The sequence below is a fragment of the Akanthomyces muscarius genome, chromosome 1 (assembly GCF_028009165.1).
Source record: "Akanthomyces muscarius strain Ve6 chromosome 1, whole genome shotgun sequence".
Taxonomy (NCBI): domain Eukaryota; kingdom Fungi; phylum Ascomycota; class Sordariomycetes; order Hypocreales; family Cordycipitaceae; genus Akanthomyces; species Akanthomyces muscarius.
In genome coordinates this window covers 4,226,035-4,248,443 of record NC_079241.1, presented here as the reverse complement: position 1 = coordinate 4,248,443, position 22,409 = coordinate 4,226,035, and the positions used below count along the sequence as shown (strand labels likewise).

Genomic DNA, 22,409 nt, shown 5'->3' with positions numbered 1-22,409 from the left:
TTACCCCACCAACTGTAACCAATCCGCAGAGGCCTTCCCCCCATCTACCGAGTGACCGCCAACGTCATACCAAGGACCAGCTTCAACCCATCATTTCTCTCAGCACAATGGCATCAAAAAAGACAAAGGCCCCTGCTGCCGACGATAACTTCGACGACCTATTCTCTGGAATCGGTAGCGACGCCAAGGCTGGGAAGCCTGCGCCCAAGAGCTCCAAGGCCGGTGCTGCCAAGGCCGCCGGCGACAAAGACATCCTGGCCGATCTCGAATCACAGCTTGCTGCCGAACCTCCCACCTCTCGTCCACACACGCCCCGTCTCGGAGGAGCTGGCAAGCGGCCAACTGCCGGAGCTCCTGCTGGAGAAGACAAGCGCAAGTCGACCGACAGCGCTCGGAGTGCCCGCGCCAGCTTCACGCCCAGCGCCACGAGCTCTGAGCTTCAAGATGCCGACAAGAAGGTCGCTGCCGAGCAGCAGCAACAGCAGCAGCAGCAGCAGCAGCAGCAGCAGCAACAGCAACAGCCCGCAGCAGCAGGCGGCGGCTGGTGGGGTGGTATCATGTCCACAGCTAGCGCTGCCATGAAGCAGGCCGAAGCCGCTTACAAGGAAGTCCAGCAGAACGAAGATGCGAAGAAATGGGCTGAGCAGGTAAGGGGCTTCAAAGGTCTAGACATTGGAGCCCTTCGCCATTATGGTAAGCTATGTTTCGAATTGGTGCACTGACGAGTTTCGCTTTGATTGCTGACCCATTCTACCAGGCGACGATTTACGCCATCGCGCACTACCAACCTTTACCAACATTCTCAACACCATTGCCCCGCCCATTAGCTCCCACGAGCGTCTTCTTATCCATATCACACACGACCTCGTCGGATATCCATCGATGGATCCTCTCATCCACAGCGTATTCTCCCGCGTCATGTCGCAAGTCGAGGGCGGTGACCTACTGGTCGTGCAGCGTGGCCAGGAAAGCGGCTCTCGCCGACCCCGCGAGAGCAATGCTGGCTGGCGAGATGGCCCTTGGTGGCGCCAGTCTGACTCTGCTCGAGAGCTCGGCCTGATCAAGGGCGTCACGGAAGGCACTAAGCTCTGTCGTGCCAATGCCGAGGGCTACTCTGAAGAGTACTTTTCCGCCAACGGAGGTGTAGAGCAGGCCAAAGCAAGGGCCACGGAAGACTTGAGCGAGACCAACCCTGTGCGAACTTCGAATCTGTTCTTGGCTATCCAAGCTATCGAGACGGACGATGACGGCACGCTGTTTGCTCGTACTGCATCGGCCGAAAAGGACAAGGACGACAAGGACGACAGCAAGGAAGACAATAGCCAGGTCTCGTTTGCCATTTTTATCCTTGATCCACTCCATCAAATCGAGTATGGCACTGTCAGCCAGAGTATTCCTGCCAAGTGGGCACGCTGGCTGGACACCAATACTCCTCTCACGCCCAAGTCCGGAGATGAAGAGCAGGCAGACGTTGACCTGTCCATCCCGACGGAAATCCGTGACATTATTGATAGCGGTGCTGTTGATCCCAGAGAATGGGTCGCCGAATGGATCGAAGAGACACTTTCTCTATCAATTGGTATTGTGGCCCAGAGATACGTTGCACGCAGAATGGGAGTTGGCGAGGACAGCCTGGGCAAGGCCAAGAGAAAGATGGAGGAGCTGGTGTATGAAAATGCGGGAGAGGCTGCTCGAGCAGGAGCCATTTAAATTGTGCAATGGGGCAATGGTTTCAATGTAATATCCAATATGCGCAGTATCTGCTCGTAGTATCTGCCATTGTATTCAGCTTCAGACTGTCACTTCCTCGCACGTTTCATGGAAAATAGTGGCCAATTCCCCATTTGCCAGTGAGCGCGAGTCAAGAGGTACAAGTCCTTCAGTTTCGAATCAATTTTTGTTGACAAATTTCAAAGATGCAAGTAGATTCCTGTTGGCACGGCTTGCATGCTGTTTGAACACTGAGTGGACCATTGCCAGGCGAGCTACTTGGTGGAGCGGGTAGCTGCACTCTACCTACGCAAAAGATTTTTCCTCCTTCACAATCCGACCGACCACCCAGCTTTGCATCTCTGGCACACGACGTGCCACGCAAAGATGCGAGACTCGTTCAAGATGCCAATCGAACGTGATTTATAAGGCGGTGAACTTGACCAGGTAGGACTGCTGGAGAGGGATTGCGGAATTCTTTTCTTCTCCTTTATTTTTTTGCCTGTGCCCCGTGACATGCGAACTCGAATACATACGAAAAAACAGCGCAACGAATCTCTGTACGGCCACTCGAACATCTCCTCGAGTCTCTTGAACGAAGCATTTCTCTCCCCCTTCTTGAGGGAAGTGATGCGGAGGACAGGGTCTCCCGTCAGCGATGCGTTTTGTATCTGTGGGCGGGAGTAGGCTGGCGATGCAGGGCAGCGGACCAGAGGCAAAACCCCTATTATGGGCGGCTGTCTCTCGCTCGCTGGTGATTGAAACATTTGTTGCAAGATTGAAAGGGCCATCATAGTCCACGCCTGTCTGCGGCCCGTCTTTAGATGTGCTCGCGCCTTTTTTGGAATCTACACGGGCGTGGCTCCAGGAGCTCCGACATTTTGCTACGTGATACTTTTGCTGTGTTTGCATGTGTAACTGCCGTGTATAGTGTGGCGTCATGGATGGTTATATTGACTGACGACTGCAGATGAGGATAGCCTGCAACGGTATTGAACAGCGGTCGTGTCGACTTTTCTAACGAGCGCATCTCCAATATTGAGGCGGTCGGGCCGTCTTCAACTAGCCCTGCGGCGATGAAAGTACCCCAACGGCGTTATCAGTTCCCGACGCTCGCTGGCAGTATCCCTGCTGGGTCAATACCACCACATGGCGATGGGTATATATCACCGCCTGACTATTGAAGCCATCACATCCTCTGCCGCGGGCTTATGTTACTTGGTAGTGCCGAACAGGCTCCGGCATTCTATAAACCCGCGCGGGACGCATCCTCCGGCGATACAAGGCTCCGGAGGCGGCGCCCCAAGCCGGGGTAGCTGCGATCTACCGAAACGGCGCTGCAGCTTCCATGACGCCTCAAAATGCAACTACATGTCAGGGAGGGGCTTCGGAAATGTGCCCATTATTTCGGAGGTTGGAGCGCGGCAACTTCTACATTCGTAGCTTTGTTGCACCGGTGAACCGTCGGCTTTCGACCAATCGAGGACTCGCGGCTGAAGCCAAAAACTGCATGCCCAGAAGCGGAGACTGTTGCTGATCTCTTGAACAGAATCACGCGGGCCGTTACGAGGCAATAATGGCTGACTTGTTGCATTTGCGAGAGGCCGTCGGGAACCAACCGAGATAATGCGCCGTCTCGGCCGTAACGTATAGGCGCTGTGCATGTATCCCTCTCGAATTGCAACCATGGAGCCGTCTTGGCATGGCCGAATATGTCACTGGGTATGCCCCAGTGGTTCGCGAGCGCCCGAAAGGCAAGTTGCGGCACTGGATAGCATCGGGCCAGCATCATCTCAGACTCCTTTGTCACATGTAATAACCAGCCAGTCGCCCCAAGTGCCTGCAGTCTAACTGTGTCTTTTCTCCAGCGTATCGGTCAGTAATTGGAGTTGCCAAGTTGTCACAGGTGCAACGCCTAGTACACCAAGGCCTGACCAAAACCGGTTGACCATGGTTTTGTCTGTGAGCCTCATTGAATTCATTCGCCGATTAGAAACAAAACCCACAGACAAGAGCCACCCTGAGTGTAACATTCCCGTCAAGCATTGGCACAACCGACTATAGGCCTTGGCTCCTGAAGCTGGTTGGCTAATCACCCTTGCTGCAGGACCCAGACTCAAATCTGCAGCCCTGCGCGGTCCCCAAACGCTATTCTGTCGAGAGCAAACCGCTTAGTGACGGAGCAAAGGAGATGACACTGTCTGGGGGTTCCCAAGCCTGACGTGGCCTGCCACCAACAAGTATCCCCGTTCTGGCGAGTACACGTCGTGCGCACCTCAATTGCCGCCCCGCCACTGCTTTTCAATCCCGGCAGTTTTTCCCCTTGCCAGCGGAAGTACAGGGTTACGAACGACACATGAAAGTAACTACCCCGCGGGAAACGCAGCCATTGGAGAAGACCTGCTAGCGCCGGCCGCCAACGTGAGGGGTGGTGGTCAGCGTAGGGTGTATTGCCTGGGGCCGGCTTCCGCTGGCGCCACCAAGCGTGGATTGGTGGTTCTGGAACGCCCGCTTTCCGGGACCATACCTTGCCTTATGCCTCTCCCCTCCATCTTGGCTTTTCTTTACCAGTGCGAGAAAAAAAAAGGCCGGTGAGCGAGGCCGCGGGTAGTAAAACCGGCGAGTATTAAATGGAGCCGCTGACCCGCCTCCGCAATGCTTAATCGAGAGAATGGTTCGATCGAGCTCGCTCTAACAACGGTATAGACTACCTGCCTTTTACTTGTTCTGACTTCTGCTGCTGGGCTTCGGCAAGGTTTCTTCACACCATGGGTCACAGCGAAGTGGAAGAGGTGGCCATGCGGTCAACCTCGCACGAAGAGGGCCAGGTCCCTGAAAAGGTCAGCACCCCGCAGCTCCGCCATGAATGCTTACCTTCTTTTGCCATCTTTTACTGACAGGACAAACGTGCAGGCACCGATCCAGGAGAAAGTCGTCCACGGCAATGAGGCCTTCAACGAGGCGCTCCTCAAGGAGCCGCCCAAGACGTGGGCGCCCGCCATGATCATGGTGTACCTCTTCTCCGTCGTCGGCTTCCTGTGCTCCACCATGAACGGCTACGACGCCTCGCTCATTAACAACCTCTTGCAGAACCACGACTTCCAAAAGACGTACGACGTCGGCAAGGACGGCCTCGGCGCCGGTATCGTCGCCGCCATGTACCAGATCGGCGGCGTCGCCGTCCTCCCGCTCGTCGGCCCCGTCATCGACCGGCTCGGCCGCCGCGCCGGCATGGCCATCGGCGCGCTCCTCGTCATCGTCGGCACCGTCGTGCAGGGCACCGCCGCCGGCCGCGTCGGCGCCTTCATGGGCGGCCGCTTCCTGCTCGGCTTCGGCGTCGGGCTCGCCGCGTCCGCCGGCCCCATGTACGTCGTCGAGATCAACCACCCGGCGTACCGCGGCGTCGTCGGCGCCATCTACAACTGCCTGTGGCTCGGCGGTGCCATCCTCGCCGCCGGCGCCGCCCGCGGCAGCCTCGACGTCTCGGCCGCCTTTTCCTGGCGCCTCATCACCTGGCTGCAGTGCCTCTTCAGCGGCGTCGTCCTGCTGCTCTGCCCCTTGCTGCCCGAGTCGCCGCGCTGGCTCTACGTCAACGACCGCCAGGACCAGGCGCGCGCGTTCCTCGTCCGCTACCACGGCGTCGGCGACCCGGACTCGGTCTGGCCCGCGCTGCAGATGCGCGAGTACGAGGAGGCCCTCAACCTCGACGGCGCCGACAAGCGCTGGTACGACTACAGCGCGCTCTTCCGCGACCGCGCGTCCGCGTACCGCCTGCTCTGCAGCGTCTCCGTCGCCGCCCTCGCGCAGTGGCTCGGCAACGCCGTCCTCAGCTACTTCCTCGGCTCCGTCCTCTACAATGCCGGCTACACGGAGCCCATCCAGCAGAGCAACATTACGCTCATCAACAACGTCATCCAGTTTGTGTGCGCGTGCTGCGGCGCCGTGCTCGTCGACCGCGTCGGCCGCCGCCCGCTGCTCATCTTCTCCTTTGCGGCCTGCACCGTCGTCTGGCTCGGCATGACGATTGCCTCGGCGCAGTTTGCCGCGTCGTACGCCGGCCAGACGGCCGACGGCGTGCCCATCTACACAAACACAAATGCCTCCCGCGCGTCCCTGGCCATGATCTTCCTCTTTGGCGCCGTCTTCTCCATCGGCGTCACGCCCCTCCAGGGTCTCTACATTGTCGAGGTGCTCTCGTTTGAGCAGCGCGCCAAGGGCATGGCCTTTGGCAATCTCGCGGTCAACGCGGCCGGCCTGCTCAATCAGTTCGCCTGGCCGGTGAGCATGGCCAAGATTGGCTGGCGCACGTACATCATCTTCATCATCTGGGATGCCATCATGACCGTCTACGTGTACTTTGTTCTCCCCGAAACAAAGGGTCGAACCGTAAGCTTGCCCACATGTCCCATCTGTTGCCACATCAAGACAGTCACTAATAGTATTCAACAGCTCGAGGAGTTGGACGAGATTTTTGCGGCCAAGAACCCTGTAAAGGCGTCCATCGCTAAAAAGAAGCTGGCGGTCACGCAGCATGGTGATGTTGTTAATGTTGCGGACGCATGATAGCGCTTGGGTTGATATATTTACCAACTCAGAGTTGTGTTGCGAGCCCCAGAAGTGTATATATCGGAATATTTTGATCCAATTTAAACTAGCCAAGTCAGGATTACAGTATATGAAAGAACACTACCTAAGTCAAACTCGCACTTTTAGAATGTAACACATGTTGGGGAAGTGGCACTTTTCAAGAATCTTGTCACTCTTTTATTCGTCTATTCAACTATCTAACTCAGCATGTTTAGGTAACGAGTGGTAATGGTAGTGTCCTGCGAAGCGTCGTTGACGCCAATATGTACGACCTCGCCAGGCACAATGTCTACCAAGTTGTCGTCAAACGTGACACGGTCGTCTTCACATTCAACTGCAACGCCCTTGACTGGAACTTCGGCCTTGACCGCGATAGACTTGCCATCTGACGAGAGCTGTGCTGTGAGGTGCTTGGGCTTCTGCAGATGCATGTATTTGAGTGGCTCAGGCCAGTTGACATACCGGGCAATCTGTTTACCGTTCTGGAACAGATATGATGCCACAACTGTGCGATTCTCGAGGTCAGCATTTGGTATACTGACAGGAACCTCCATGGCATGTATTTCCGTTGAGCGATTTGAGGGGAGCACCATGGACGACGCAACCATCTTGGAAAAAGTCTCTTCGCCGGTCTCGACATCCCATGCTTTGACCACGCAGTCGACAGTCAAGTCTTTCAGCATAAGGTTGGAGCCCCAAATCTCAACCTTGATCTTGGTGTCAATGTATACTCGTGTGTATTTGTCCTTGGGATACTGATGCTCACGCCTTGTCATGCCGATGGAAATTGGCGCCATCTCTCTCTTGACAGTGTAGTAGGCATGCTTGGGGCGGAGATAGTAATCACAGATAGCCCAAGAGGTGACGGGCCAGCAGTCGTTGATCTGCCATACCAGGGCGCCACCGCAGTATTCTCGGCCGGGACCTCTCCACTCGCGCTTCCACAGGCGATATGCCGATGCGAGACATTCTGCCTGCATAAGCTGAGTAGAGTAAACGTATTGTTCAAGGGGATCTGGGCCATATCGCATATTCTCTACCAAATAGAGAGCCAGTCTGCGTTCATGGCCAGCAGCCTTGTTGTGAAAGTCAATGGTGGATGACTGTGGGTAGCGCTCTGGATCATTTTTCCCGTGGGGTAGATAGGCATCAATCGTCTTGACGGATGGAAACGCCTCCATGCCAAATTCTGAAACAAAACGACCGACCAATTTGTCAAAGTTCTGGTACTTTTCCTGCGAGCCATGCCACACGTTCCATTGGTGAAGGTCACCAACGGTGGGATCAGTGGTATCCTTGCCACCCCAAGGACTGCCGTAGTGGTATGGGACATCTGGAATTAGATCCTTGCATACGTCTGCCAGTACCTTTTCGTAGATGTAACGGGCTGGAAAGTTTGATTTGAGCCAGCTCTCTTCATTCATATCCTTGGGGTCATAATCGAGCTTTTCCTGCTCGGCGAGCTGGTAGTCCTCATTGTTGCCCGCCCATATGACGATGCAAGGGTGGTGACGGAGCCTAGTGACGTTGACTCTGGCTTCGCGATCAATGGACTCGAGCAGCTCTGGCCAAACAGGGTAGTTGCCGCAGCCAAACATGAAATCATGCCAAACAAGAATACCCATTTCGTCGCAGGCTTCATAGAATGCTGCTTCCTCGTAAAGACCACCGCCCCAAACTCGAATCATGAATTGGTTGCCCTCGGCGACCAATTTGACCCAATCGCGGTATCTTTTGGGCGAGATGCGAGGAATAAAGTTGTCCGCCGGGATCCAATTGCTGCCTCCGCAGAAGATTGGAATGTTGTTAATCTCAAAGAAGAAACTGGTACCAGGCTGGTCTTTGAGCTCATGCTCGACTAGACGGGCGCGGCGGAGGCCAATCTTTTTGGACAGGCTATCGATGGTAGTGCCATTGACGAGGAGCGTCGCCTTGATAGTGTAGAGAGGCTGCTTGCCGTATCTGACGGGATACCACAGTTCAGGATTACTGATGTGAAAGGTAATCGACGTCGTGTCGTCAGCGGGGATTGTTTCAGAAGCGACTTCTTTGCCGCCAAGCGACACATCAACCCGCAGATGTGTCGCTTCGGTGCCCTCTGTGGTTGTATGGGCAATGACCTTGGCGCGTTTGAGAGACTCATCGATGTCAACGCTCGTGTACAAGTCAGTGAGCCTGGACTCGTATATCTCGAGATTGACGGGTCTCCAGGGGCCACAAGTGAGCAGAGCAGGACCCCAATCCCAGCCCTTGTTGGACAGGTCAGTGAAAAGTCATGTCAATGCGTGAAGCTGGAAACGACAAAACATACCCAGTGGTATTGGGCCTTTCTAACTGCCAAACGGGAGTTGTCTCCGTTCCAGCAGCTCCAGACATGATCGGGATACTGCTCAACCCGCTTCCAGCCGCGTAGGTAGGCACTGTCAAAGGTGATGAGCAGCTCGTTGTCGCCAGTGTGCGAGAGGTGGCTCGAGACGTCGACGCGCTCAGGAATAAACATGCTGTCGGTTTCGAGAATGACTTTTCCATTCAGTTCAACAGTAGCGAACGTGTCGAGCCCGTCAAATGCCAGTATGGCCTTGGCACCAGCGTTGACATCTGGGCTGGCAAAAGTCGTCTTGTAAGTCCATTGGGCCTCGCCGACCCACTGGACGTCGTTTTCATTCTTGCCGATGAAGGGATCAGGAATGAGGTTGTGGTGCATGAGATCCAGGTGAACGTTGGTCGGGAACTGGGACACGGCGCGGTACTCGTCGCCCGGCTTGTCGGCCTGTTTGAATTGCCAGTTCCTGTCAATGGGAATGACGGTACGGGCGACCATGGTGGCGGGGTAGCTCAGCGAACGGCTGAGAAGCAGTGGCCTAAGCTGGTGGCACCCAGGAGGTAGCAATATTGCGCGAAAGTCCAATTGAAGCAGCTCGACGGCCTGTAGGTAGCTCGAAGGATTAAAAAAAATTGGTAGTAGATGCGTCGACTGGTTGGGGACAGGCGGTCTTGTGTCCTTGGGCTGGCGGGGCACAAGCGATCGGCGCGGCTTAGAGAGGAGGAGAGGCACAAGGTTGGAGGGGTTACGTGGATGCGTAGGCAACTCAGCTGCTTCGCTTTAGTAAGAGGTGGGCAGGTAAGGTAGGGACGGCAGGTAGGTACTATAAGTACGAGGAACCAGCCTGCCGGTAAGAGATCTTTTGCGCAAAACAGGGGCCACGACAAGTTGGCTGAATTACACCGCAACGTCACAAATGGGTCCTGTAATATTTCCAGTATTGTGCCACGTTTCTTGTGCCCAGGCGTGGCCTCGTTCTGCAATAGCCGTTCAAAGGTGCAGGCGGTATTACATGACCCCGAGCTGCATTTCCTTTAGGTAAGGTAATCTACGGCGGAGGGCGTTGGCGGGGGGGCTCCAGTGGGGGAAGGCTATTACCTTACAGGCACCCCGCAGCGCTGTTCTCACTGTTGTCACCTGTCACGGCACCTGGCCAGACCAGACACCCGTGAGGGACGACTGCCAGCAGCCCTCCATGGAGCCTAGGTATGCAAGTACACCCACTTACTGTACGGAGTACCTTGCCGTAGGTACCTAGGGAAGGTAACGCAAAGTACCTACAGCGGGTGGCCACCTGTAATCGCGGTCCTTGCCTCGCTGGACAGAGAGTTACGTGACAGTCAATGGCCGGGGAAAGACGAGGGTGCCCGGCTTTACAGTGTCGCTTGATGTTTACAACTTTCAACGCCCGTGAAATATGAAAGTGCTACTCTGTGCAATTTTCTGAAATTTCCACAGAATGAATGCTCGGGTTTTCATTCCATGCAAGACGCACGCTTACACTTTCAATGACCACGCGCCAGCCATTGTCGGTGCAGGCATATCGCCCCACCAGATCGGGCGGATCAAAGTCGCCCCGCCTAACGCCTCAAAATTCCCAGGTCCCAAGTCGGTGTGAGAATTTTGTCGGTCAAAATTGGCAGAATCACCATCTGGGCGAATCTGCCACTTCTTGAGCTGCACTTTTTGTATCCCGCTGCTGCGTTGCGCCCAGCGCCATTTCGTCGTCTTCTCTCTGGGACAGCTCTGAATCTCCCTGGTGCGCGTTCCGGAACGGCACCGGGAAGCTGCCCTGGCCCAATCCTCCAGCCATCACCACTCCCGCCACGCCTTCATCCCACTACTGCAGCCAACCGCCGCCCACGGCCCTCGCGTCGCCATGGGACGAAAGCCCAATCCGCTTATCCTCGAATACTTTGTCCGCGGGGCCAAACTCAACGACAACAGTAACCGCTATCAACACACCTGCAAACGATGTGGCGAAAACTTCCCAAAAGGCCGAATCGACAGCCTGACGAATCACATCACCAAGAAATGCCCTGCCATTTCCGACTCGGATCGCATGCGCGCCTGCCTTGAGCTTCACGGCATCACCAGCGCTCGCGCTGCTGCTGCCGAACGACAGAATAACGGAAATGCTCCTAGGGGCGCGCGCCCCGTCCCCTCCAATGTTTTGCCGGCGGAATGGAGTGCCTTGGAGACTTTGGCTGAAGCCTCTCGCCAGGTTGATCTTAATGAGAACAACCGCGTGCCACCCAAAGGACAAGATGCTACCACCACCGCAGATAATGCGCATGTGAATGGCAGATTCGAGCTACAAGAGCAGTTCACCCTCGACAACCCGCCAGCCGGCTACGAAGATCGCAACACGTCCTCAGCCAATGGCAAGCGGGCCACCCACGAACCCGAATCCGACCCTGCGAATGTCTCCAAAATCGACTTCAACTTGGATGTTCCTCACGTGTCGTCAAATGGTGTGGAGCTGTCGGCTGAGGAGAGGTTGCAGGCACTCTTGCCTGCGACTGACTCCTCTCCCGACGCGTCCAACATTTCTGTCGCCGTTGCAGCAGCAGCTCGTCTGAACCCTTCATTCCTCGATCCTCAATTAGTCAACGCCGAAGAAGACGCTCCCGCCACGCCTCCTGCTGCCGAGTCCAACCCCATGATCGACGTCTCCCCACCGGCTGCAAATGACGCCAACATCGCCCAGCCTTGGGGCGAAATGACTTACCTCACGGCTACTGCCGCTGTCCCGCTTCTGGCGGAGCATCAGACACCGCCAGCGCCTCTCAATCGGGGCGGCGTGCGTATGGACACTAGTGATGCCTCGATACTGGGCAGGCCTCGCCATTCCCGATCCAGGTTCACCCCAGCACGTCGGAAAGAGGTGCAAGAGGTTCGAAAAATCGGTGCCTGCATTCGATGTCGTATTCTTCGCAAGAACTGTGGAAAAGGAAACCCGTGCGATACGTGCAGAAAAGTTCTGGCCCCTCGTGTGTGGCGGACAGGCTGTGTTCGCACGCGACTGCATGAGCAGCTTGATCTGTACTCAGCGGGAGTCCAAGTGGTGCTGTCTCAGAACCGCATCAATCTTCTCAAAGAGCAATTGCAACTCACCAACAACGGAAGCGTGATTGAAGTCTCTCATTTCCCAGAAGCAGAGAAGCGCATTGTCCTCGGCACAATGGAGGCGCTTCTCGAGCCAAGCGAGAGCCAGGCCGAAACCAGAAACAGCACGGAACCATTCCGGCAAGCAATCATGATTGACCAGGATACAGAGGACATTCCCAGTAAAATCGAGTCCTACATGCGTGACGTCCTGCCCCTGTTTATCGAACGAGAGCCTTCTAAATTCACCCGCATCACGCTGGAGACTGCTCTGGAGCAGCAAGGCATCGAGGAAGACGACCTCTTGAGCAAGGCGCTCGAGCTGTGGGGTCTCGTTGAGAGCATCGATCGCGAGAGACAGTGGACGATTCTGGAGCGTCCCGCCGAGGAGAACATTGAGGCGCGCTGGATCAACGAGGCGCAAAACGAAAACGACGCTGACATTTACACTATGATTTGCATGCAGCTCAACGCCGCGGCCGAGCGCAAGGCTAACGGCACCTCCAAGAGCCTCCTTAACCACATGGACCGCCTGCTCACCGATAGCAAGACCAAAGTCGGCTTCCGAATGTTCCTCACGGCGCTCATCTTCCTCACCTGCGTGGAAAAGTCGACATGGGCGTTCAAGGCCTGGGAGCAGGACCACCTCCGCCCCGGCTGGCCGCTCGAGCGCGACCCCAGCGTCTTTGCCCAGCAGGGCGGCAACCTCGCCGGCCTGCTCAAGATGCTGCTCGCCATCCGCAAGGCGCTGCCGCAGACGATGCGCGATGACAATGGCAAGCTTGCCGCCGCGCAGGGCCAGGACCCTGCCATTGTCGCCTACTTTGAAAAACTTGATTTGGAGTGTACGTTCCCCCCCAAGACTCGATAAAACCCCGTTCTCGCCATACTGACAGAGTGGGACTATAGACGACTCGATTGAATCGCGGCAAAAGGGATCTCAGTTCTCTCCCGCAGACTCTCGTTCTCTGGAACTCATGTTTTGTTCTCATCTTCTCCTCCCAAACTCACCTGCATAAAAAAAGCACCAACCATTCTTCAAGGGGAAAGGGGAACAGGGGGGACGACGATGAAGCCATGAAAAGCGATTGTTTTTTTTTTTTTTTTTTTTTTTGCGTGATTCTGCTTGGACGTTTTCAACATTTCAGAAAAAAACGTCTTTCACAGACACACTACACAAGGATGGGGGGGGGGGGGGGGGGGACTAAGCAAAGATGGATGGCCCCGGCGTTATACGGATAGCGAAAAAGTATTGGGCAACCAAAAAATAATGATGTATGAACCTCTCTATACTCTACTAGCCAGCTTCAAAGATTACTTTGTAACTTGGTTCCAAACAATGGCCTACAGTTCCAGCAATGTGTGGGGACAATTTCGTTCGTTGCATGTAAAAAAGTCGTGATACGTTTCATTCCGTCGTATTGGTTTTCTGCTCTACTTCTACCGGATTGCCGTTTTCGATCCTTCCTATTTGTACGTCCGCTGAATGTCAATGTCCGAGACCAATGCCCAAAAGCCCTGCTATGGGAACAACGATATTAAATAAACCGCCAATAATCAAAATAAAAGTCAAAGGAAACAGAGTAGTCAGCGTCGAGAATAGATCCTCTAGCCTGCCGTCGCGCTACCCGCACTGCTGTATCCGTCCTGCTTCGTCGCGGTGGCCGTTGCTGTCCCTGCCGCGGCCCTCTTGGGCTTCTTGAAACAGGCAAACTCGTTTTTGCTATTTTCGCGCAGCTTCTTGAGCACGTTGCGCATCTCCGGCAGTTCGCTCTGCAGGCGCGCGCGTGCGTCATTGTCCGTCCGCCCGTCGAGCTCCTGATAGATTTGGCTCTGCAGCTCCGAGGCACGGTCTGTCGTGTAGTGGCTCAGGGTCTGCGCCACAAACTCCACGTCGAGCGTCGCCTGCATCAGCGCCTCGAGCGTGTACTTGGGCCGCGTGCGAAACGTCTCGAGCAGCTGCAGTGATGTTTGTTCCAGCAGGAAGCTCAAGACTTGGGGCGTTAGGGAAGGTGCCGTCGTAGACACTTGGGAGTGCACGAGCACTAGTGTCAGCAGGGCCTCGTATATGTAGGGCTTGGCCGTGGACGGTCTCTCGTTCGCTTTGGGTACCCAACTTGGTGACGCGAGGCCGGTTTGGATAATGTCACGAAGCTTTTCGATGGAGTGCTTCGTGTATGACTGGAACAGACGAGCGTCAATTTGGCCCAAAACGTCTTTGATAGTCTTGGACTCGTCCGTAAGCTTCACGGAGAAGGCATTTTCGAACTGTGAGTTCAGGCTTGGAACGACTTGAGAACGCAAGGCTTGCAGATTGCTGAGAGTCAATAGCATTCGGACGTTGCGATCACCAGCATCCAGTGTGCTCTTGCCAGCCGATGAAGTGCTGGTATACACTGTGGCAGCTTGTGACCAGTCCTCTTCGTCCAGCTTTTTTAGGGAACGCTCTGCGTTCTCCACCATCCCGCTTAGAGCCTTGTAAAGAGTGGTAACGTATTGGCTTCGAACCATCTGAAGCAGCTTCGGTGGTGGCGGCAGAACAATGCTCGGCGCGCCTTGCTCTGTTGTCGCATCCGCAATATAGAGGATCTTTTGCATACCGGTGAGAAGAGTCCCCTCAAATGCAGCAAAGCTGGCAGGCATTCTGGTAACATCGCCCACTTCACTAGAACGCTGCCAATCTTCGACGTACTTGATGTTTTCGGCGTCGCGATTCCATGCTGCACAGAGTGCAGTCACACATCGCTCTCGAGAAGCACCGATGAGAAGCTTGAGCCTGTCCATCTCCTGGTTGGGTCCCTTGGCAGCGGCCACTGGGGCGATGGTAGCCATCTCAGATGCTCCCGACCCAACTAGCGCAAGCATTCTGGACAAGTAATGTACTCCACTGAGCGAGTTTGACCACGGAGGCCAAAATGCAAGCTTCTCCCACGGCTCTCCCCTACTAGGAGATGGAGGCGGCGGATTGCTCGGATCAAAATTGAAGCGCGGGTCACGCAAGGCTGTCGGCGTCAGGGAACCAGAAATACCACCACTGTTAGCTGTTGGTGTGCTTGGGTTGGGAGTCAAAGGTGATAGAAGAATCGAGATGTCTTCAGGCGGAAGCCCAGCAAAGAAGGCATATATATGCTCTCTTATTTGCTCGACAAGCTCTCTTGCGCCTTGCGATAGTTGGCTGACACGTTCATTCGATAGCTCGTGATGAACCTGGGACTCTCCATTGTAGCCGATGGGTAGAGTGCGCTGAGTTCTGCCATCAATAAAACCCTGAGCAAGCGACCAAAACTCGACAATTTCACCCATGATGCCTTGTGAGGAGATGAGGTTGCTCAGGAAAGTGTACATTTTCTCCCAGAGCTCAATAACTTCAACCGAGTCATTGACTGGAGCTTTGCGATCAATGGCTTGCCTGCCGAGGCCATTCAAATACATGCCGGCTTGCTTGGGTGTCGGCTTCTCGCTGGCCGCTAACCGTCGTCGCAGGACTTCAATTTCGGTCTTTTGCCGTTCACCTGTCACTTGGATCTTGCTCTTCAGGTGATCATAGCGACTTATTAGCCAGACCCAAATTGGGCTTTCCTTGACGCCAAGCTCCAAAAGCAAGCCAATCAATTCAATATGTTGATCTTGCACACGGCCAGCTGCAGCATTCGGTTTTGAGTGAGATGAAGATGAGGACAATTTCTTCCAAATTTCAGTCTTGAATGACTCCACTTGACGATTGACGTCATGCCACATGCGGGCTGCGAGAAGGATTTGATATAATTGTGTGTCGTCGGGCGTGGCGCCTTTTAGTTGCTTGCCCAAGTGGCGAGCCTGGTCGGCAAACGTCCGCGCGCGGTTGTAGCCTTCGACCAGGTTTTCGTAGTCTTTGCGCTTGATGCTATCCGCAATGGTTCCGCTTAAGTCGACATACTCTTTGAATTTTGAGAGGTGGGTTGAGACAACTTTGAGATGCTCCTCCTTTTCGCGACCACCAAGCGCAGGACCCCAGACTTCTTCGGCTTTGGCAGAAACGTCAAGCAGTGGAGCCTTGATACCGAGAACTCCAAATTCACTCTCCTTGGTCAAAGCGTTCTTCTTTCTGTTGTCAGACACGGGGAAAGCCAATTGGTTGTTAAAGGCAAGTTTGCTACCACTGTTGCGAAAACTGCTGCGGCTGGCATGTCGCGAGTGCGTCTTCACCTGCGGGTCTTCTCCGCGGTACTTCATTTCCTTGTAGACATTATCAATGGTTGCTTTGGCCTTGACGAATCGCTCGAAGTTGGATTCGACAAGGACTTTGAGTGACGCAGACTTTTGATCGATGGAAGCAGAGAGGGCATCTAATCCTTGCAACAGGCTCTGTGTGTCGGCGTCCGAGTGCATCTGGGAGAGGAATAAAGCTGGCGAGAATGTTGTCGAGGAAAGAAGAAAACGGTTCCCTATGGCGTGAAGGTTAGACTAAATTATCGGGTTACAAAATTAGTTGGGGAAGCTGCTGGATACATACGAAGGCGAATATCATCTTGCACTGGCAGCCCGAGGTTCTTCAGACTGCGGACGACACTGTCTGAGAAACCAAGGGGATCAGACTCATCTCGCTGTACGAGATTGTTCATCCCTCCCTTTCCGTCGCCGTTCAGAAAACTGCGACGCTCATTGACTGCAGACTCGAGAGCCTGGTAGCGGGATGTTCGCTTATTGTTGCCCCATGCATCTGTTTCGTCCGTTGCCGCATCGTCGGCATCCTTGTCGGCTGGCCATTCGGACGGATACGATGATGGAAGCTGGTAAAATTCCAGCACAGTCCTCTCGAAATCAGCCATTGCGATGTGCGGGCGGCGATGACGTGCCTGCTGGCAGACCGTTCAGGGGACAGGCCCCTTGGCGCATGCAAGTGACGGGCAGCAAGTGACAGGCTGGTGAAGCAGGATGTTGTATTGGTAGTGTCGCGGAATTCGTAGTGTAAAATCAGGATACTCCCGAACCTGGGGTCTTGTATATCGTTCAATCGTCGCAGCTCGAAGCTATCACAAGTTGCCAGGCTCACAGCGACAGGCCAGCGACGCGCGATGACCACAAAGCCCACCTGGAGCTCAAACGACCCCACAGCTGCCGCAGGACAGAGGGTGTGGCTGGGGAGGTGCATCGTTACATGTGGCTGGTGCAGTCTCGGTATCCTCAGGCGCATTTCCGACGGCTCCGAGTCGGGTGGCCGGAGTTCCACTAAACTGTCGCGCCAACAGCAGGGAGCCCCGGCGGACACAGAGGCAGAACCCAGCAAAGGGCCGAAGACAGGGAGCAGGAAAAAAAAAAAATGCAGGTAGCGGTAGGTGTGGCTAGTGCGCTCGGCCAAGCCGCAGCCAAGCGTGTCGACTCGGTGCTACTTTACCAGAGATACCATCGACGGCCGCGATTTTTTTTTGTCCACACCTCCCTCTTCATCCTCTCATCTTGCGTCACTTGTCTTCTTCTCCGTCTTGCGCATCTGGTCTGGTTTGCTCTCTGCTTCTCTAGACACAGCAACCCATCACACCACACTCACAATGCTGGCCATTCGCTCTCTTTCCGCCAGGCAATGCCTGCGCGCCGCCCCCCGCGCTGCCACCTGGTCTGTTGCTGTAAGGACGAACCACCAACCACCAAAACCGTATTGGTCTGCTAACACGCCTTTCAACCAGAACCAGCGATTCTACTCTACCACCGGCGACCGCGTTGCCAAGTACGAGGGCACCAAGGATGCCAAGGTACGACTTTTCTCCGCGCCTGGCTCGACCTGTGGCAAAGCTGCTTTTGAGGCTGCGCGACAATGCCGGCCGATGTGTACCAGACAGGCTCGGCGGTCGAGCCATGGTTCTTGGCCGGCCCAATTCATACATACTTACATTGCACGTAGGGCAACTACCTCGTCTCCCTGATCGAGGGTGACGGCATCGGTCCCGAGATTGCCGAGTCCGTCAAGGACATCTTCTCCGCTGCCAAGGTCAGTCTCATCCCGTTCTTCCGTAATCAATGCACAACACACATCCGCTAACGCGCATTAACAGATTCCTATTGCTTGGGAGCCCGTCGATGTTACCCCCATCATCAAGGATGGCAAGACCGCCATTCCCGATGCTGCCATTGAGAGCATCAAGAAGAACAAGGTCGCTCTCAAGGGACCTCTTGCTGTACGTACACGCCTGTGGCAGTCGCATAGCCCATCAATTGCGCATCGAATCTAACAGTTGTTGCCATAGACTCCCGTCGGCAAGGGCCACGTCTCCCTCAACCTCACCCTGCGCCGTACCTTTAACCTCTTCGCCAACCTCCGTCCCTGCCGCTCCATGGCCGGCTTCAAGACCCCCTACGACGGCGTCGACACGGTGTTGATCCGTGAGAACACCGAGGGTGAATACTCCGGCATCGAGCACGTCGTTGTCGATGGTGTCGTTCAGAGCATCAAGCTCATCACCCGCGAGGCCTCCGAGCGCGTTCTTCGCTTCGCCTTCCAGCACGCCCAGTCCATTGGCCGCACCAAGGTTCGCGTCGTTCACAAGGCCACCATCATGAAGATGTCCGACGGTCTCTTCCTCAACGTCGCTCGCCAGGTCGCCAAGGACTTCCCTGCTATCGAGTTCGACGCCGAGCTTCTCGACAACACCTGCCTTAAGATGGTTACCGACCCCAACCCTTACAACGACAAGGTTCTTGTCATGCCCAACCTGTACGGTGACATTCTGTCCGACATGTGCGCCGGTCTGATTGGTGGTCTTGGTCTAACCCCCTCCGGCAACATTGGTGACGAGTGCTCCATCTTCGAGGCCGTCCACGGTTCCGCCCCTGATATTGCTGGCAAGGGCCTTGCCAACCCCACCGCCCTTCTTCTCTCCTCGATCATGATGCTGCGTCACATGGGTCTCACCGACAAGGCCGTTCAGATCGAGAACGCCATCTTCCAGACCATGGCTGAGGGCAAGGCTCTCACCGGTGATCTCGGCGGCAAGGCCAAGACCAGCGAGTACGCCTCTGCTATCATCAGCAGACTGTAAATAAATATGCGGATGATTCCCATGGTTGTTTGATTACCCGTTTTACATTATTTTTTTCCCTTTGTTTATTGACGAGACCTTTCTTGTTGGATCTTGAGCCTCTTTCACAAACGAAGATACCGGGGCAAGGATGAGACTCACTTGGAACTTAGAACGACCCCTGCGGGGTTTTTGGGTAGATGACTTATTCGTGTACCAACAGCGACGGCAGTAGGAGAAGGAATATGGGTTGCGGAGCGAGCGAGAGCCGGAATCTCTGGATTGTCAGGACTACACCTGACGGCAGAGCGCTAGACTATGAATTGGACAAAAAAGAACAAAGAACGCATTAGAATACCTATATTCACTTGCATGCCGCATTGCCACGTGAGGACGGAAGTTTCCATAATTATGAATGACGCAAATCTTAATTTTAATAAAACTAAACATGGCGGCAAGCACAGCTTAGCCGCGGCTGGTACAGGATCCAAGAGATATTCAGATCCAACAGATTATAGTAGCAAAAAACTTGTTCAAAAATAAAGATCAATGTTTCATCCAAAAATTACCCACAGCAAGCTCAAGCGAGATAGGCCCGGAAATACAATAACGAGCAGATCGCCCGTAGATCAGCCAGTGCAGAAGCAAAAAGGAAGCAAAAAGCCTGCGCCGAAGGCAACACGTCCTCAAACCCAAAGAGCAATTAGCAACATCAAAGAAAGGAAGAAAAACTACAATCGTCCACTTCGAATCTCCTTTTCAAAAATTTTGATACCCCATACGTCGTAAAATTGCATGGGACCAACCGTCGTGTAACGCAGCCGAGACCCAGCATCATGGGGCAGCTCGTCATCGCTCTCGTCGCTATCAAGAGCGTCTGACGGGAACAGTGGAAGGCTGGCATCGCTGGCATGGCCAGAAGAAGGATGCGGCTCAGAATCGGTGACCACCCACGGCACCGTGTCGACGGGCTGCTCCGACCTGGGAAGTCGCTGCCTGCAAAAATCCTCGTCCTCCGACTCTCCCGGTCGCACCACGCGGTCCACACGGTCATCCTCCATGGCAATCCACTCGAGCTTCATTTTAGGATAGTGCGAGAGGTTGTCCACCATGAAGCGCAGCGTCTCGCGAACGACCCATAAACAAGTGTCGTTGTTCTTGAAGTGCAGAATATTAATCGCACGTAGGTTGACCAGCTCGTGGAAGTACTGCATGAAAATATGCTTTTTAAACGTGGATTAGTGATTGTCGATATTTCAACTCTGGGACAAGTACTCACAACTGCATTACGGTTCATGCTCACTGCCAGCTCTTCCAAATTTGATCCTTGAACGCAGATCGTCATCATAGTCTTCTCGTTGGCGTCCCAATTGGCCTCCTTTGACTCATCTTTGATCATCAGGCGCTTAAGTGTACGGATATGCTTTTTAAGCACGAGCCGGCGAATCTGGTCAATGGTGACGGAAGCTCTTGGTGTGAAGCTAGCGGGGAGGTGATCGACGCTGCGCTCGAGTAGGAACAGCTCGTGAAGCTCCTCCAGGCGAGATGCAAAGTTCAAAAAGGTGGTCGAAACGTTGTCCGTAAAAATACTGCGAAGAGGTAGTGGCTTGGCGGCATTTTCTTTGGCCAGAGCTGTCCAAATAGGTGCCTGGCTGCCGACATTGAGCAAAGTCAGCTCTTTCAGGACGCTCAGATTCAATGCTCGGCAAATAACTGAGGCCTTGGTGGGAAGCAGATCGATTCTCAGCACTTCGATAGCGAGCCCTCTTGTACTGCGAATATAGTCGTCCATCTGGTTTGCTTTGCTCGTGGGCACATTGCTACCGCAAAGATCGCGCAAGGAGGAAACATCGTCACGACGACGCCTGACAGGGTCGTCCACGGATAAATAAGTGTTTGCTGGAGAAGCAGAAGGTTCCGCAGGAGATAGAAGGTCTCCGGATTCGACTGTATGATGCAACTGGCCACCGTCACGAGCAAGTTCCTCAGCAGTCTCATTGCTCTTAACGTTGCCATCTGCAGATGAAGTGTTCCCAAACTTCTGCCTCACGGGTAGTGTGTTGAGATTTTCCAACGAAGTTACCACAAGAGCATTCCCAGAAGTTTCGGGATTTGTAGTAGCAGAACCGGAAACGGTAGATGAGCTAGGCCGGTGTTCGTTATTGCCATCTCCACCATCAGCCTGCTTCTCTTCGTCCTGATTTTGTTTCCAACTCGGCATATCAGATTCCACATATTTCCGCGCAGCCTGTACAATTGTATTGAGTATATCCTGGTGGGATGCTGAAAACTCTGTCAGGTTGTTTTGGAGAGTCAACAATCTGGATGAAATGCCCTTGAGGGAAGTGATGAACTCTTCACCTGGCGCCACTTCCGGAGGGGTGTCCCTAGTAGGCTCTCCAGCTTTGGTATTGGACGCATCCAGCTTCATCTGAGGCTTCTTCTGAAGACTGGGCTCGACGCCAAGAATTTTTCCAAGGAGAGCCTCCTGCTTCTTCCATTCCTCCTGAGCTCTGAAATTTCGAACTGGTTCAGCTGGTGCAAAACTTGGATGCAGATTGTTTGTCGCGCTGGGGAAATCTTCATCTGTGGATTCCTCAACGTCCGACTCATGCGAAGCTTTCCTGGCCTGAGATGCCAGAGCCCGGGATAAAGACAGCTCTAGCTCTGTCAAAGTTGAATGCGAATTCTTGACAGAGTCCGCTATCTCTGTCACGAGGTTCATGTCGTCAATATCCAGGACGGCCAAGGATTTAAGGTTGCTGAACCCTGACAGTCTCGCGGCATCCTGCGGCTGCTTTGGAACCCGGCTCTTGGAAGCAGACCTGGATCGGGTGTGGGGTTGGTTCTGCGAGAGATTCTGCGAGATAGGATGTGGCGAGGCCATAGATGACTGGATAGGCGGGTATGACGTGCTCGACCAGTGAGAGTGGCCATAAATTGGACTGGGTGGCGATTGGTGCTGGTGGAAGCTTATAGGAAGAGGTGGTGGCCTCGAGTAGTAGGAGTCGCCGGCCTGCATGCGGATGTGCAGAGTTCGAAGCGATTTTAGCTCTCGCAGTCGCCTATACACCGGCCGGCTGAGCTCGACTCGCACATTCCAACTGTAGCAGGTTCCACTATCAGAATATGCATGATGACGAGCGACAATAGCTGCAGACATACCGAAAGGATTCGAGAAAGTGTGCTTTCTTGAGAGTCAAGTAGAGCAGAGTGTTGAAAAACTTGCCGCAGGTAGATGAATACAAAAATGGTTGATAGGATCGTTCTCCTTTAAGACCAGAGCTCAAGGTGTCCATGGAGAGGTCCCGAAGATGTCTGGAGTAATCATACTCGCTAGTAGTGAAGGTATCGAGACCCCCAGCGAGACCGTCGATGGGGGAATCGAAGCTAAGATCGTCATCATCGGGGAAGATGATGTGAAAGTCCCGGTACAGGATAGCAGAAGCAAGGTCATGGAAATGTCTGGAGACGAGGGCGACGCAGATGAGGTCGGCTTGAGAGCACTGGGACGATGGAGTTGAGCGTTGGCCCGGCGGGAAGTCGGTGGTGGGCCGTGACTTACATGAGAGAGAATCTCGCGCTGAGTCTCTATTGGCAAATCGGCGATGCGGAAAAGCGAGCCGGGCGCGGCAGCAGAAGCCTCGTCGCCGCCAGTGGACATGGTGACTGGTGACGGCTAGGTACAG

At 54.4% G+C, this 22,409-nt stretch overlaps 7 protein-coding genes across 7 annotated transcripts; 4 read left to right on the top strand and 3 right to left on the bottom strand.

The window, feature by feature from the left end:
* Positions 1-107: 107 nt before the first annotated feature.
* Positions 108-1,710, top strand: LMH87_006436 (uncharacterized protein; the record flags this gene model as incomplete). Its single annotated transcript, XM_056204321.1, has 2 exons — positions 108-693; positions 758-1,710. 2 exons carry the CDS (start codon positions 108-110, stop codon positions 1,708-1,710), a joined length of 1,539 nt encoding a protein of 512 aa, XP_056059689.1.
* Positions 1,711-4,478: 2,768 nt separating this feature from the next.
* On the top strand, positions 4,479-6,273 carry LMH87_006435 (uncharacterized protein; the record flags this gene model as incomplete). Its single annotated transcript, XM_056204320.1, has 3 exons — positions 4,479-4,550; positions 4,624-6,096; positions 6,160-6,273. The coding sequence occupies 3 exons, from the start codon at positions 4,479-4,481 to the stop codon at positions 6,271-6,273; spliced, it is 1,659 nt and encodes a 552-aa protein (XP_056059688.1).
* Positions 6,274-6,494: 221 nt separating this feature from the next.
* LMH87_006434 (uncharacterized protein) lies at positions 6,495-9,118 on the bottom strand (the record flags this gene model as incomplete). Its single annotated transcript, XM_056204319.1, has 2 exons — positions 6,495-8,546; positions 8,609-9,118. The coding sequence occupies 2 exons, from the start codon at positions 9,116-9,118 to the stop codon at positions 6,495-6,497; spliced, it is 2,562 nt and encodes an 853-aa protein (XP_056059687.1).
* Positions 9,119-10,499: 1,381 nt separating this feature from the next.
* Positions 10,500-12,747, top strand: LMH87_006433 (uncharacterized protein; the record flags this gene model as incomplete). Its single annotated transcript, XM_056204318.1, has 2 exons — positions 10,500-12,573; positions 12,638-12,747. 2 exons carry the CDS (start codon positions 10,500-10,502, stop codon positions 12,745-12,747), a joined length of 2,184 nt encoding a protein of 727 aa, XP_056059686.1.
* Positions 12,748-13,336: 589 nt separating this feature from the next.
* On the bottom strand, positions 13,337-16,536 carry LMH87_006432 (uncharacterized protein; the record flags this gene model as incomplete). Its single annotated transcript, XM_056204317.1, has 2 exons — positions 13,337-16,152; positions 16,221-16,536. 2 exons carry the CDS (start codon positions 16,534-16,536, stop codon positions 13,337-13,339), a joined length of 3,132 nt encoding a protein of 1,043 aa, XP_056059685.1.
* A 720-nt stretch (positions 16,537-17,256) lies between these two features.
* Positions 17,257-18,741, top strand: LMH87_006431 (uncharacterized protein; the record flags this gene model as incomplete). Its single annotated transcript, XM_056204315.1, has 5 exons — positions 17,257-17,331; positions 17,392-17,457; positions 17,607-17,693; positions 17,758-17,880; positions 17,950-18,741. 5 exons carry the CDS (start codon positions 17,257-17,259, stop codon positions 18,739-18,741), a joined length of 1,143 nt encoding a protein of 380 aa, XP_056059684.1.
* Positions 18,742-19,451: 710 nt separating this feature from the next.
* LMH87_006430 (uncharacterized protein) lies at positions 19,452-22,384 on the bottom strand (the record flags this gene model as incomplete). Its single annotated transcript, XM_056204314.1, has 4 exons — positions 19,452-19,943; positions 20,000-21,824; positions 21,886-22,226; positions 22,286-22,384. The coding sequence occupies 4 exons, from the start codon at positions 22,382-22,384 to the stop codon at positions 19,452-19,454; spliced, it is 2,757 nt and encodes a 918-aa protein (XP_056059683.1).
* Between the last annotated feature and the right edge of the window lie 25 nt (positions 22,385-22,409).